This window comes from Mastigoproctus giganteus, chromosome 5 (assembly GCF_048544385.1).
Source record: "Mastigoproctus giganteus isolate SK-2022 chromosome 5, ASM4854438v1, whole genome shotgun sequence".
In the NCBI taxonomy this organism is placed as follows: Eukaryota; Metazoa; Arthropoda; class Arachnida; order Uropygi; family Thelyphonidae; genus Mastigoproctus; species Mastigoproctus giganteus.
This window is the reverse complement of record NC_143579.1, coordinates 89,115,785-89,132,538: the sequence shown is the minus strand read 5'-3', so window position 1 is coordinate 89,132,538 and position 16,754 is coordinate 89,115,785. Positions and strand designations below refer to the sequence as shown.

Genomic DNA, 16,754 nt, shown 5'->3' with positions numbered 1-16,754 from the left:
ATTAGCGTTGTAGAGGTGGTTAGTTTAAACAAGTTTAAGAAGAATTGTGCAAATTGTTAGGAGGGATGGACAAACGAGGTGGGTATTTTTTATTTATCTATTATTTTTTTTGGCTGATGCTATATAAGCTTGCTTCCTTGTATCATTTGCTACTTTTAATACTAATACTAATTATGGGTGCTCAAACTAAATTCAAATAAACCAGAAGCTGCAGTATAATCACTGAAGAAAAATCCCTTTTATATTTAGCATCCACAGTGCCTCAATATTGGTTGCCAAACGTCATTAAGAATTGTGTGTGATCTCTGACCATAAGCTTAGGTTTGACCTTCATTTGCAAATACTCCTTAACAAGGCTGCTTCTGTATGCTACTGAAATATGGACATCAGCAGTGCCAATCACCATTAATCCTTTAAGGTACTTGATTATAGTTAGGCACTGTATTCAATACCAATAGCCTGCACTCAACTGAGCTTAAATTCAAATGAATGTGTACTGTCATTGACACTAATTGAGCTAATAAAATCCAACAGGTAGATGCTATCATCTTTTGGCTTTCAAATAAACCATGAACATAACATGTGGCTCAGAAGCATTACTTATATACAGATTTGAAAATGGCAGAGAAGTTATAGCTTTATTCTTACTAAAATGCTTTATCATATGACAGGCATCAGAAAATAAAAATTTTGAATTACATGTCAAAGAATTCACCTGCTAATACTTCGTTTTATGAAATGGTGATTAGTAGTGATGTTGATTTATAATATTTTGAGGTAAGGTTCAATTATGACAGAGAAATCAGCCAGCCCATAAAGAAACGGAGGCTGACAGTGGTGCATTATCCTACAGGCAAGAAAGAATCTGCCTAGGCCTGGATCAGAGGTCATGGGCTTGAACCCCGGTCTAATCAAGAAGCTGTGTTATGCACTGCTGCTCCTGCCCATTTCAATAGAAGCAGTGTAAGAATCACTTTCACCTCTGCCTGTCATTGGGGGAGGGGGGGGAATGTACGTATTCTGTGAAATATCAACAGGCACCCTCACCAACTTGGATTCTGAACTGCATATTTATTATTTGTATCTTTTTTACTTTCATTTTATTATTTATTTTTTTAATTCTTTTCTTTGTTGTCATGTGGTACTTTGCGTGTTATTTAATTTATCCTTTCTATATGTAACCCCCCCCTCTCTTTGCATTACAGCTGTAAATGGGTATTGTAAATCTGTTTAATGAGTGGTTTGTGAATCACCCAAGTATATATATTATCCACTGTTAAAATTTTTTTTAATAAAGGTATTCAATCTCTCTCTCTCTCTCTCTCTCTCTCTCTGTTTTTCACAAAATAGACCTGTCTTTAACAAGTTAACTGATTTATAATCTATGAATATTCCTCCTTTTATCTTCATGTTGCTTAATCCACAGAATTTAGTTTTGAAACTGACTCTTTTTTTTGAGAGTTAATGCTGCATTCCATGTACAGGTGCTTCAAAGACTACTGAAACACATTTCCTGGGTAAGGCTGCAAATTTGAGAGAAAAGCAGTTGGTTATTGTTGCATGAAAATGCCCCCACCCATTCTGCACTTGTTGTAAAGACATTTCTGACAAAACATGGTATTGTACAGATCCACCCAACTCTCACCTATCACCATCAGACTTCTCCCTTATGTTTTCAACTCGTTGAGAACATAAAGAAGAATGTAACTGCTGAACTGAATATCACTGCTGAACTGAAACTTTTAGAATGGTGTAATAAGTGTATTCAATCAGGTGGTGATTCCTTTTATTGCACCGATCTGGGAACTTTATTTTCACACCCCATATTCTTTTTTTCTGACAGACACTTCCATTTGTACATCATTAGTATTAGCATTAATAAAGGCATATGATACAAGAAAGCCAGCTTGTACAACAATAGCAAAAAAAAAAAAAAAACTTTCTCATTTCACACAACCACTCGCTCCAAATGTTTGTCTAGTTCTGCCTTGAATCTATTTCAGCTATCAACTTCTATAACCACAGATGGAAGTTTGTTCCAGCAATCAACCATCCGATGGCTAAAGGCAAACTTCCACACATTATTTTATAACTGTTTTTCCTCAATTTGAATTTATGCCCTCTCAGGTGATTATTCTGAGCAAGAGGAAGAATCCAATCAGCATTGAGCATGCTGAAACCATTCAAGGCCTTATACATTTCAGTCAGATCACCTCGCAGGTGCCTAGCCTCCAAACACTGTAATTTGCAAAACTTAAGCTTTCCTTCGTAACAGCAACCATTGTTCCATTCACTAATCTTATTGCCCTTTTCTGTTCTCTTTCCAGCAGCTCTACATACTTCTTAAAATGAGGCATCCAAACCTGTATACAGTACTCAAGGTGTGGCCTGACCATTGCCTTATACAAGGGATAATCATCTCCTTACCACTGCTAGAAAAATTCCTGTGTATCACTGACAAGACACCATGCGCTACCCTTGCAGACCATTGCACTGCTCAGAAAACTTCATATCTGACTGTACAATTACCCATAGGTCATTTTCGTTCTCTACCATCGTCAGTGTAAGTACCACATAGTTGATACTTTACTCTGGGGTTACTGCTTCCCATATACAGGACTTTACATTTGTCAGGACTTTACTTTTCTAAATCCTGTTGCAGCAGCGTCTTTTCTTTTTCTCTTTTATTTGGTTTTTAGGAGCATTAGCAACTAAGACCATATTGCTCAAGGCATATGCGGTGGTCAATTCCCTGACCTTTCCACATTCTCCATATTTGGTGGCTCATGGGCTCGAACCCCGGTCTAATCAAGAAGCATGTGCTACGCACTGCTGCTCCTGCCCACCTGGCTATGGAGGCGCCAAAAGCAGCGTCATTAAGCCTGATATACCATCATCAATATCATTAATAAATACAGAAAACAACAACAATGAACCCTGGGGAACTCCACTAATAACATTAGTCCATTAATTACCACTCTGTCTTTGCCCACTCAGCCATCCCTTTATTCCTACCAGCAATTTTCCTCCATTGCCACACTGCTCCAATTTGTGCATCAGTCTTCCATGTGCAACAGTATCAAAAGCCTTTCTAAGATCCATATATATGATATCCAAATTATTCTTTGCATCCAGTTCCTTTGTGACCACATCACAGTATCCAATCAAATTGGTCAGACAAGACTTCCCCTTCACAAAACCATGCTGTGTCCGAGCTATAACTGTTTGTTTGTTATTTGGTTTTTAGGAGCATTAGCAACTAAGGCCATATTGCTCCGGGATATGCGGTGGTCATTCCCTGACTTTTCTGCATCCTCCGTATTTGGTGGTGACGGGCTCGAACCCCAGTTTAATCAAGAAGCGTGTGCTACACACTGCTGCTCCTTCCCACCTGGCTACGGAAGCGCCCGAGCTATAAATGAAGTCTTGTCTAGATAATCCCACAGTGCTTCTTTAACCAGTGTCTCCATTAATTTTCCTGAACAGAAGTTAAACTAACTTGTCTATAATTACATACGTTGCTCTTTGACCCTCCTTTGCGAATTGGGGTCACATTTGCACATCTCCAGTCCATGGGTACTGCCCCAGAGTCCAAGGAAGCTCTCATAATTATGGTTAAGGGTTTCCTTACTTCCTTTGCTGCCTCCTTTAATATAACTGGATAGATCCCATCCATCCCGGGTGCCTTTCTTATGTTTATCTTTGACAATTTCACCTCCACCTTGCTCAGTTATTACAAATTCATCTAGCTCACTGCCAGAGTTTAATACACCTCTGGCATTCCCCTCCCTGAATAACTCCTCATGTGTGAATGTAGATGCAAAATACTCATTTAGTTTGTTAGCTACCTGAGCAGGATCATCAACATTTAACCATTGATATCAAGTGGACCAATCTAATTCCATCTAGAGTTTACATAATAAGTAAAGAACTCTTTGCTGTTTTTCTTTGCATCCTTTACCAAAGATTTCTTTTAATCTGCCTTTGCCTGCCTAACTTCCTTCGTGACTTGGTTACAGACCAGCTTATATCTATCTTAGGCTTCCGTGTCACCTGTTAATTTATATGTATCCCATGCATTTTTCTTCTCTGCCATATGTCACATTAGTTCATTTGACATCCATTTAGGCCTAAACCCTGAACAACATTTCTTAGTTGGTATATAAAGCCTGGTAGCTTCCAAGATTAATTCTTTGAATGCTTCCCATTTTGAATTTGCTGTAAGTAACATCATCAAGTTTGTACCACCGTATAGAATTTAAAAATTGTCTCAGACCACCGTAGTCACCTTTAGGAAAGCAAAAACCCTTCCCTCATGTAAGTTACCTCTGAGTAAATCCCACTTCAGCACACTGTGATCATAGCCACCCAGTGGATCCTTTATCTGCAGATTCTTAATGCTTGAAGAATCACTACTGATAATCAGATTAAGAGTATTGCTCCCTCTGGTTGCCTCCTGAACATGCTGCTGTAGAAAACAATCATGCAGTAAATCCACAAAAGCCTTGCTAGTGTGTGAGTGACCAATCCACAAATTCCAGTCAATATCTGGGAAATTAAAATCCCTCATTATAAGACAATCTGATTTAATGGTCCACTCTATTTCTCTGTCCAGTTGTTTATTATACTCATCAGAGTCAGTAGGCCTATAACACACTCCTACTCTCAATTTTGCTTTCCCAGTGCTTATGTCACAGCAAACTGACTTGACACTGCTCTGTCCACCCATGTCGACTGGCTCTACTTTCTTGGATTTTGTGTGTTTTTTAACTAATAGCAACCCCCCCCCCCGCCTTCCTATCCTGTCTATCCTTGCTTTTCACACTGTGCTCCCCAAATTCCATTTTTGCATTCCTTATATCCGTGTGACACAACATCTCCGATATTCCAACAATATCTGCTTTGAATGTTTTGATCAACACTTCAGATTCATCAAATTTATTTACCCAACTCCTAGCATTGGTGTAAACGCAAGTATACATGCACCTGTTCGTATTCTTAGCTACCTTAACACAGCCCATGTATTTGCTTGTTCCGCAATGACTCCCAGCAGTTTCTGAAATCTCCTGCACCTTTTTTGGGTTCTGCTCATTCCAATAGAAGCAGTGCAAGGATCACTTTCACCTCTGCGAATGGCTACTGTTAAGCTATCAGTCCATGTATCCCCCAAAGCTAACAGTTTTCTGATCCACCTAACACTACCTCAATAGCATCAGCAAATATTCTTGCACCCTTTCTATTTAAGTGTATCCCATCCCTTCAGAAGCAGTCTCTCCTGTTAACAAGCACAGACCAGGGTGAGAAAAATTCTAACCCTTGAAGAAAATCTCCAGTGCTGAATTGACTGACAAACATTCATCTTTCACAAGATAACATATCTTCATCTGAAATCCATGTTTGAAGTGGCTTAGATTTGGCATATCATCATAGTGAACTGCAGAACCTGTCTTTAGAAGGCAAACTGGAAAAATGAATCTATTTACTATTAGATGAAAAGTAATGGAAGGGCCAGTGCTAGAGTTCAGGGAATATGTGTGTGTGAGAATTAATTTTGGCATAGAGAGTAGCAAGGACCTTGTTTGGTTTGTGGGCCCCTTTCAGTCTAGGCTCAGGTGCATTGCATTTACTGCAACCCCAACTTAAAGGGCTGCAGCAAATGCAATGCTGTGTACCCTTGAATTTTTAAAGTCACAAAATAAAGAATCTGCTGCCTCTAAAAATGCATCTTTAAATACTAATCCATCACTAAAATGTTTCTTATTTTTTTCAAGAACATAACTCATATGGTAAGACACAACTGTAGCTGCTTTTGAATTCTATGTATTCTTTGTAAAAGTTGACTGTTGAGCAGAAAGGCATTCTTTCAGTTCTAAATTTTAGATTGGGTAATTCAATTTCATGTAGATACTTATCAACATAATTGTTATGCATTGTTTTAAAATGTCCTTCCAGATTTCCTCTTTTTTTGTAATGAAATGGCAGCATTGCAAATTAAACAACAACATTTGTTACTGGCCATTACAAAAAAGTACTTCATATCCCATTCTTCATGGTAATGATAAGTCGTTATCTTTTTGGTATTCTAGGATCCTACTATAAAAAATAATCTATACAGTAAACCCTCGCTAATCTGGTTAGTTAATCCGGATCGAAATATGAAAAATTCTGTTCACAGTTGAGTACTGTACTCTGAAAGACAAATGGGATTTAGGATGGCAGATGAGTAACTCTCACTGCATGCTGATTGACTGTGCAGAGAGGGACGGAACATACATAACAACATTACATTATCTCGTGTATTGTTCAGTTTCGTTGCTGACTCTGAGTAGGACAGATGTTATTGCTTATATCGCTTCATTTGCGTACTTTATTCATATATACACGAGTTAACATGTTTTATATAGTTATTTGTTCTAAAGAATTAAAAAAGAAATAAAAAGAAAACACTTCTACTTTAACTATCATTAATAAGCCCAAAGTGATAGAACTTGAAATTTCTACTCCTGGAAAAAAATTGCTGAAGAATTTGGTATTGGCCAACAGGCTGTGTCAGATAATGTATTAAAAAAACAAAAAGAATCTATAAAGACATTTCCTTTAAAATTCGATGTGGGGAGTGATAAAAAGCAGTGTATCAAATAGACAGATATTAAAAAAGCCAAAAGAAGTGTTGCTAGAAGAAGCTATATTAATTAAGTGGTATTCACAGCAATGATCAATTGGCATTGGCGTGCGACGGCAGTGCCACCTGATAAATGTATGAAAAGACAATACATTTATCCATCTACCGTACGGATAAATGTAACATCTTTTTATAGTTTTTAAATAAAGGCTCTACAGCAGGGGTGGGCAACTTTTTTCGTCAGCGGGCCGAATGAAATTTTCGCATCATGATGCGGGCCGGAATAGATTGAACGATTTAATAAAAAAATCAGAACCTAAAAAATGTTATATTACTTGAATTACCAAATTATTAATGTATTTTTAAAAAAAATATCTGAATGTCCAATTATCATTGAAAATGCGGCATTCGGCGTCAATTTTTCTTTTTTTTTTAATTGGCTCATTTTATGGGCTTTAAATTATATTAAATTAAAAATTGTAATAATTAGAAAAGGCATAAAACATAAAATATCTCGCACCAATATTATTTTTTTCAATAAGAAGTCAAACCCAAAAGAACTTCGTTCGATCGATGCTACAATAATAATTAGGAAATAACTCTTTGACGCTGCGTAGAATCACTTGGTTACTGTTGTACTGGCCGCGATTCCCGATTGAACCGAATTAAGCCGAACGTTTACGGCGAGTGTAGTCAGGTATGGATTTTTTATATTTATGCATTTACCGAGGGGGCCGGACGTGGCCCACCCCCTGCTCTACAGTGATATATTTTTAATTTATTTTCATCAGCACTACCTATATCATTAAATTTTTTGTTTATTTGTGTGCTAAGTTTTTTTTGTCTTTTAGGGCTATCTTTTGGTTCATTAATCTGGATGACCTCTTCCTCCAATTACTCCATATTAGTGAGGGTTTCCTATATTATAAACTTGGGGGTAAAATTAATAAAAATTTAAGATAAAGTTAGGTAGTCAATGGACTCCTAATGGAAAGAAGAGCTAAGGATGTTGTAGTGTTTCACTATTTTGCATGATGCAAATAATAATCGCTGTTCTTTTCTCATGAGCGATCTATCAGTAACAAAATGCATTAAGATTTTAATACATCATTCTTATTGCATGAAGATGCATTAAGAATCTGCAGATAAAGGAACCACTAAGTGGCAGTGATCACAGTGTGCTGAAGTGGGATTTACTCAAAGAGGTAACTACCATTAGGGGTAAAGGGAAGAGTTATTGCTTCCGTAAAGGCGACTACGATGGACTGAGACAGTATTTAAATTCTATACAGTGGGACCAACTGATGATGTTACCAACAGCAAATTCAAAATGGGAAGCATTCAAAGAACTTATCTTGGAAGCTACTAGGCTTTACATACCAACTAAGAAATATTGTTCAAGGTTTAGGCCAAAATGGATGTCAGATGAACTAATGAGGCATAAGGCAGAGAAGAAAAATGGATGGGATACTTACAAATTAACACATGACACAGAAGCCTATGATAGATACAAGTTGATATGCAACCAAGTTACAAAGGAGGTTAGGCAGGCGAAGGCAGATTTCGAGAAATCCTTGGCAAGGGATGCAAAGAAAAACAGCAAAGAGTTCTTTACTTATGTAAATTCTAGAAGGAAGGGGATGAATCAGATTGGTCCACTTGATATTGATGGTTCAACTGTTGATGATCCTGCTCAGGTAGCTAACAAACTAAATGAATATTTGCATCGACATTCACATATGAGGAGTTATTCAGCGAGGGGTATGCCAGAGATGTATTCAACTCTGGCAGTAAGCTAGATAATCTGTAATAACCGAGAGTAAAGTGGAGCAGAAATTGTTGAAGATAAACACAAGAAAGGTACCTGAGGTGGATGGGATCTATCCAGTTATATTAAAGGAGGCAGCACAGGAAGTAAGCAAACCCTTAGCCATAATAATGAGCTTCCTTGGACTCAGGGGAGGTACCCATAGACTGGAGATGTGCAAATGTGACCCCAATTCACAAAGGAGGATCAAAGGCTGACACAAGTAATTATAGACCTGTGAGTTTAACTTCTCTTCCAGGAAAATGAATGGAGGCACTGGTTAAAGATGCACTGCAGGATCATCTAAAGAAGACTTCAGTTATAGCTCGGACACAGCATGGTTTTGTTAAGGGGAAGCCTTGCCTGACCAATTTGATTGGATACTATGATGCAGTCACAAAAGAGCTGGATGCAGGGAATAACTTTGATATTATATACTTGGATCTTAGAAAAGCTTTTGATACTGTTGTACATGGAAGACTGCTGCATAAATTGGAGCAGTGTGGCATTGGAGGCAAATTGCTGCTATGGATAAAGGGATGGTTGAGTGGCAGAAGACAGAGAGTGGTAATCAATGGACACTGCTCAACGTGGACTAATGTTATTAGTGGAGTTCCTCAGGGTTCAGTGTTGGGGTCCATTACTGTTTTCTGTATTTATAAATAATATTGATGATGGTATATAAAGCTTAATGTCCAAGTTTGCAGACGATACAAAGGTTGGCAGGGTTGTTAAGGACACTACTGACGCTATGCTGCTGCAACAGGATCTGGAAAGATTGAGCAGATTGGCTGAGAGGTGGCAAATGAAGTTTAACGTTGACAAATGTAAAGTACTACACATGGCAAACAGCAACCCCAGAGCAACATATCAACACTGTGGTACTACACTGACAGTGGTAGAGAATGAAAGGGACTTGGGGGTGGTTGTGCAGGCAGATATAAAGTTCTCTGACAGTGCAGACTGGCTGCAAGAGTAGCTCATGGTGTCTTGTCAATGATATACAGGAATATTTCTAGCAGGGATAAGGAGGTGATTATTCCTTTGTATTAGGCAATGGCCATGCCATACCCTGAGTACTGTATACAGGTCTGGAGGCCTCATTTCAAGAAGGATGTAGAGCTGCTGGAACGAGTACAGAGAAGGGCAACAAGATTAGTGAATGTAATAAAGGGTTGCTCTTACGAAGAAAAGCTTAAGTTTTGCAAATTACAATGTCTGGAAACTGGGCACTGGCGAGGCGGTATGATAGAGGTGTATAAAGCCTTGAATGGTTTGAGCATGCTGAATGCTGATGGGATTCTTCCTCTTGCTCAGAATAATCACCTGAGAGGGCATAAATTCAAATTGAGGAAAGACAGATGTAGGATAGATGTGCGGAAATTTGCCTTTAGCCAGCGTGTAGTTGGTTGGTGGAACAGAGTTTCATCCCTTGTTGTGGAAGTTGATAGCCTAAATAAATTTAAGGCCTAGCTGGACAGGTATTTCGAACGAACGTAGGGGTGAAGTGGAAGTTTATTTTATTTTTTTTTTTTGGCTGATGCTGCATAAGCTTGCTTTCTTGCATCATATGCCTCTACTACTGCTAATGAGTAGAATTTATCCAAATGGCAGTGCATTGTGTTATTTTTTAATAAACTGACACTTCAAATATTCAGAAGACATATAGCTAGTATAAACAGAATATAGGGAACCCCTGTATAACATGGTACTTCTACAACACGGTTTCACTCTAACACAATTGATAAACTGCAGCAATCCTCACACAACATAGTACTTCAACAACCAAGTTTCGTTCCAACAAGGTATTTTTCAGCTTTTGTGCCAGGAAAACCCCACTCTTATGTTAGATATAATTTTAAACGTTTTCATTCCTTTTTGTGAATTCGTACTGTTGACTTGCTAATTTTTATCACCTTCATGATATTTTTCTAAAGCACATTTCTAGAGGTTACTACCAAAAAAATAAATAAAAACAATTTGCAGTTTCCAGTTTATTGGTCTTTTCTGTTAGTGTAATCAATTATAAACTGGTAGTAAACTCGATCTTCTTGCATTTGCTATATATGTAGTACTGATAGCTTGAATTCTGGGAGTTTTCGCGTTATTATGATGAAATGTGTTTTCCCTTCTATGAAATATTCAATCATATAAAAACCAATAAATTTCCAGGAGCTGATTACTCCATATTGTGTTTGTTGGAAATTGTGCCTGGCGTGTTCTTTGTTATTAATTGCTTATTATTTTTACTGTTTTAAATTTTACAAAAAAAAAAAAAAAAAAAAAAAAATTTCAGGCAACACAAATATCAATTAGTATATTACAGTACATATTAATTAAGCTATGTATGTAAATGTAAATTTATTTTTATATTGCTAACTGGAAAATGGTACATTAAATGGTTCACTGGGTTCTGTTCTTGTTTGAGACCATAAAAAATAATTGTGACTTCGAAGAGTGCAATTCGTGACTTTTAAAGAGAGCAGAAAGTACATGAAATCTTGATGCTGCAGAAGGTATTGTGCTTAGCAGCAATGAAGAGGAAGAAAATTAAATAGACATACATTTTCTTACATATAAGTATCACAGTTTGTAAGGTAAGAACGTTTGTTCAGTTATTACTATTTAAGTTACTACTATTATAAAAATAAAGTTAAAATATTAAGTTTCTGATAATTATATATACAGTATAAAAAAAAGGCATATTTTTGTTAGCTTTTGGAACAATCTCCCTTTTTGTACTGATTCTTAGTCCCATATAACACGGTTTCGCGTTGCACGAGGGTAACCTATACTAGAGGATTATTTCCAAATACTGTTTATGTAAAATTGAGAATATCATAAGTTCAAATTGTAATTTTTCCTGGTGATTGAGCTTATGGGCACCCCAATATAGATATTGCTTTTAATATAAAATAATGCAACTTTTCAAAAATCTGACGTGATAGGAATATTTAAGTCATTTTCATAATTAAGAAAAAAAAAAATTTATGAAAAAAAGGTCTTCATTTACCAGAAAAAATATTTTGTTTAACAAAACAAGAAAGGTATTTTAGGAAATCAAGCAAAATGGAGTCCACAAAAGAAACATGTTGTTTACTTACTCTCCTATGCCGTTCTCTCTCTCGAATTTCATCCCCATTTCTTTTCAGTAACTTCACTAAAACAAAAAAAAAAAATTTTTTTTTTACAGCAATCTTAGGTATGCATCTAAACTGTATAAAGTTATATAATATTATATATTTTTGATGACACCTAATTAAGCCTAACATACTCTAAAAAAATTTGCACTTTTTTGGGGAGTACAATGTGTATAGAAAGGATAGGAAGAGAGGAGGGGTTATGCTGTTAGTTAAGAAACACAAAATCTAAGAGTGTGCATCCAGTTCACATGGGTGAGCAGTGCAATGTCGAATCAGTTTGAATAGGGAAAATGAGAGTAGGTGTGTATTATAGGCCTAATGATTCTCATGAGTTCAACGAACAGTTGTGCAGAGAAATAGAGTGGGCCAGTAAATCAGAATGTCTCGCAATGGGGGATTTTAACTTTCCAGATATTGACTGGAACTTGTGGTTGGTCACTCGCACGCTGGCAAGACTTTTGTGGATTTTGCAAGACGTTTATTGGAGGATTGTTTTCTACAGAAACATGTTCGAGGGGCAACCACAGGGAGTAATACACTTGATCTAATTATCATCAGTGATTATTCACGCATTAAGAATTTGCAGATAAAGGTACCATTAGGTAACAGTGATCACAGTGTACTGATTTGGGATTTACTTACAGATGTAATTACCATCAAAGGTAAAGGGGAAGGGTTTTTGTTTTCGTAAAGGTGACTATAGTGGTCTCAGACAGCTTTTAAATTCTATACAGTAGGATCAACTGATGATGTTACTTTGTTATTGTTATTTGGTTTTTAGGAGCATTAGCAACTAAGCCCATATTGCTCCGGGATATGCGGTGGTCATTCTCTGACCTTTCCGCATCCTCCGTATCTGGTGGTGACGGGCTCGAACCCTGGTCTAATCAAGAAGTGTGTGCTATGTACTGCTGCTCCTTCCCACCTGGCTACAGAGGCACCCTGATGATGATGATGATGCTGCTACCAACAGTGAATTCTAAGTGGGAAGCCTCCATCTTAATCTTGGACTTAATCTTGGAGGCTACTAGGCTTTTCATATCAACTAAGAAATACTGTTCAAGGTTCAGGACTAAATAGATATCAGATGAATTAATGAGGCTGGTGGCAGAGAAGAAAAATGCATGGGATGCAAATAAATTATCAGGTGACACAGAAGGCTATGGCAGATATAAGCTGGTCTGTAATCAAGTCACAAAGGAGGTTAGGCAGGCAAAGGCAGATTACGAGAAATCTTTGGCAAAAGATGCAAAGAAAAACAGTAAAGAGTTCTTTACTGCTGAGGTAGTTAACAAACTGAATGAGTATTTTGCATATAAATTCACACATGAGAAGTTATTCAAGGAGGGGAAGGCCAGAAGTTTATCAAACTCTAACAGGGAGCTAAGTGATTTTGTAATAACTGAGTGCAAAGTGGAGGAGAAATTGTTGAACTTAAACATAAAAAAGGCACCTGAAGCATATGGGAATATATCCAGTTATATTGAAGGAGGCAGCAAAGGGAAGCAAGCAAACCCTTAGCCATAATTATGAGAGAATACTTAAAGTCAGGGTAGGTCCCCATGGACTGGAGATGTGCAAATGTATTGCCAATTCACAAAGGGGGTGCAAAGGGTGACACAAATAATTATAGACCTGTTAGTTTAACTTCTGTTCCAGGAAAAATAATGGAGTCACTGATTAAAGAAGCATTGCAGGATCATCTAGACAAGACTGCAATAAACGTTAAGACAGCATGGGTTTGTTAAGGGGAAGTCTCGTCTCACCAATTTGATTGGATACTACAATGTGGTCACAAAGGAACTGGATGCAAAAAATATTTTTGATATCATATACTTGGATTTCAGGAAAGCTTTTGATACTGTTGCACACGGGAGACTGCTGTACAAATTGGAGAGGAATGGCATTAAGGATAAGTTGCTACAATGGATAAAGGGATGGTTGGGTGGAGACAACAGAGAGTGATAATCAATGGACACTGCTCTTTGTGGACAAATGTTATTAGTGGAGTCCCCCAGGATTCAGTGTTGGGCCCATTCTTGCTTTGTGTATTTATCAATGATATCGATGAAGGTATATCAAGACTAATGTCTAAGTTTTCAGATGATACAAAGCCTGGTAGGGTTGTTAATGACAGTAAAGACAGTATTGCTACTGCAACAGGATCTAGAAAAGTTAGGCCTATGGGCAGAGAAGTGGCAACTGAAGTTTAATTATTGACAAATGCAAAGTACTGCATATTGTGTCCCTGTATCTGCTTTTCTTGTTTCTACCTCTGGCATGTTTTTCAGTATTCCGGGTGCTCACCTTCACAGTTGACACAAGTGGGTTTGGCCGCTGTACACGCATTGCTTTTGTGGTCTTTTGCACTCCAAAAGACCACAAAAGCAATTTTGATTTTGGTTTGTCGTGAAGCACCTCCCTGTGCTTCACGACAGGCCATCTGTGAATGCCCATACTTCTGGCATTTAAAACATTGCAGTGGGTTTGGAATATACAGTCTTACACTGCACTTTATGTACGCTGCTTTTATTGAATTTGGAGACGCTGGAGTATTAAATGTAAGAATGAGATTTCTAGTTGACTTCCCATCCTTATGCATAGAAATTCTTTTAACAGTTATCACTCCTTGTGGCTTCAATTTGGAGAGATTTCCTCCTCCGTAACCTCAAGCGGGTCCCACTCTGAGATGACACTCTTCATTGAATTTAGAGTTCTGTGTGGTGTCATGGTAACTGGTTGATGTTGATCGGAGTAGCTGCTCAGAGCGCTTGTTTTTTGTTTCAATTAAGAGGTTCCCAGAACAAATCAGTTCCTCTTAACTGATTTAGAGGAACCTGCTAACCTCTCTAAACCATTCTGAATGAAAAAGGGCAACATTTTTCATTCAACATAGGTTTCTCAGTGTTGGAGTGCATGATCAGAAACCTGGGAATGGGAAATTCACAGGTTTCTGATCAGAAATTCAGTTTGTAGGCTCTTTGCTGCTGTAGCATTGTCTGAGTCTAAAGTATTATTTTCAGTGAGGGACCACGTTGTGGCCCGAGAAGAAATACTTTTATCAGGATTCATGAGTGTTTTTGTATTGGTGTGCCTCGGCTCCCACACCCACCACGAAGCCCAAAGGGATGCCTGGGCTACCCAGGCACCACACCCACACCACCGTCAGCCTGAATCCTGTCCTTGGACTACGAAGGTAGGGGCATGGCATTGACACGGTCGATCCTTGCAGGTGAACTCACTAGCTGATTGACCTTAGCCGGGCCATTCAGGACCACCCATCTTGTTGAAGCAGGGGCCAAAGTGGTGTGTTGAAGCTAGGCCTCCTCAAACACCAGGATCCCCCCTTCCAAATTTCCATGGATGGCAGTGCAGCAAACATGCTAGATTCCACCGATGCTAATCTGGAGGCCCAGCAGCATCACTGGGAGGTCCCCTCACCACAGACAGGTGCCCACGTCGAGGAAGAGAGCAATACTGGAGTAGCAGCTGAATAAGTTTTTGTGTGTAGTTTTGAGATCTTAGTAAATAACAGGTAATGGGAGTGAATGATTCCTTTGGTGGAATAGTCATTTCTGTTTGTGTCCTGATGGAATAGTTCGCTGCTATTTTATGAGAATATATGGTATATGGGCATATAACTACTTACTGGTTTTTACTGCTTGATATGCTCAGCTTTACCTTAAGTCTCTCTTTTTCTTCTTTCCACCACTGGCATGCTCAAGGGTATTCAGGGTTTCTCTGGACGTTACAACATGTTAGTTGAGTTGAAGAGACTGTGGTTTCATGGTCCTTTCCATCACAACAGGTCATTTCAATTGGGCTTCACAGTCCCTTTTGATTTGAATTAGTATTTCTTTCTGGAACTTAAGGCACTTTAAAGGATTTTGCATGTATGGATGTGAGGGGCAATTGAACTGGAGGTAAGTGTGAGGTTTCTGGTAGGTACTCAATTCCATTCCTATGAATAACAGCTATCACTCCTTGCTATCAGTCGGCATCAATTTCCTCTCAAATAATTTTGACAGATTCTTGTAGGAAATATATTCAAAAAACTCAGATATGTCTCATCATCCTCAATTTTCAAATATTGCAGATCAATGACTGAAGACCAACACCTGTAGCTGGTTTAATCATCTTTTCCATTTGTTTTATCTATTTATTATTATTTTTTTTCAAGTACATTTGGGAAATTTCTAAAGTGGGAGTTTTCTACAACAATCGAGGATGTTCTGGAACATTCTACAATATTGTTACTTGCAGAAGAAAGGTTGGGATGTTTCTGAAAGGTTTTAGAACTTTTGATGATATTCTCTATACACAATGTGAGCCTTCTAGAAACTTCTTTATCGGTATATGTATGAGCGGGTTCCGTACCAAGCAAGCATTTTCGTATTTCAAAAAGTGTATGCGTTTCAGAGAGTGAGTGATGAACCAAGTGAACAAGCGTTTCAGTGAATTAGCGTTTGTAAAGAAGTGTTGTGTGCGTAACTGTAAATCATGAACTGTGTTAAAATTAGAAATAAAAAAAACCACAATTTCTTAATTGTGTTCTTATGTGCACATACCTCAACCGCAAACGAAATTGTTGCATTCTTGCTGAAATAAGCCTGATAATGTTTGCTACATTTGCAGAGTAGTATTAAAATTGCAGTGGAAGCCACTCACACAACTAGTGAGAAAAGCCTATGAACTCTATTCCAAGATAAGAGACCAAGATAAAGTATGGGCCTCCAAAGATTTCCTGTATGTTCAAGGACATTAACAGGCTGTTTAAGAGGTAGTCATAAATTGATGCCTTTTGCTGTTCCGGTGATATGGTGGGTACCTTGAGACCACATAAAGGATTGTTACTTTTGAATGACCAATATTTCTGGTTTTTCTGGGAAATCCAAGCATAAAGTGGAGTATCTTAATATACCTTCTTCTCTAAGGCTGGTTCCTCACGGTGATACAATGCCAGTGGCAAAGCGACGAGAAGCTTATGGACTTAGTTCCATAAGTGGAACTAAGTCCATAAGCTTGCATGCAGTCCATAAGCTTGCATGCAGTCCAAATGGACTGCATGCAACTTCTGGATGCTGAGAGTGTCTAGTAAGATTTTTCCCCATTTCTGAAAGTATTCATAATATGTGGGTGTTCCTGTGTTCCAAGGTGGCTCTGGTTCATCTGTTTCTTTGTA

The 16,754-nt window shown here is 38.0% G+C and overlaps 1 protein-coding gene across 4 annotated transcripts in view; it reads right to left on the bottom strand.

The window, feature by feature from the left end:
- The window catches only part of tho2 (THO complex subunit 2-like protein), a 1,047,711-nt gene that overhangs the window by 59,156 nt on the left and 971,801 nt on the right, over window positions 1–16,754 (bottom strand). For all 4 annotated transcript variants that reach the window (XM_090374101.1, XM_090374103.1, XM_090374104.1 and 1 more), the window contains one exon: window positions 11,534–11,589. In XM_090374101.1, the coding sequence (XP_090230227.1) occupies window positions 11,534–11,589 (56 nt within the window). The remainder of the gene's footprint in view (window positions 1–11,533; window positions 11,590–16,754) is intronic.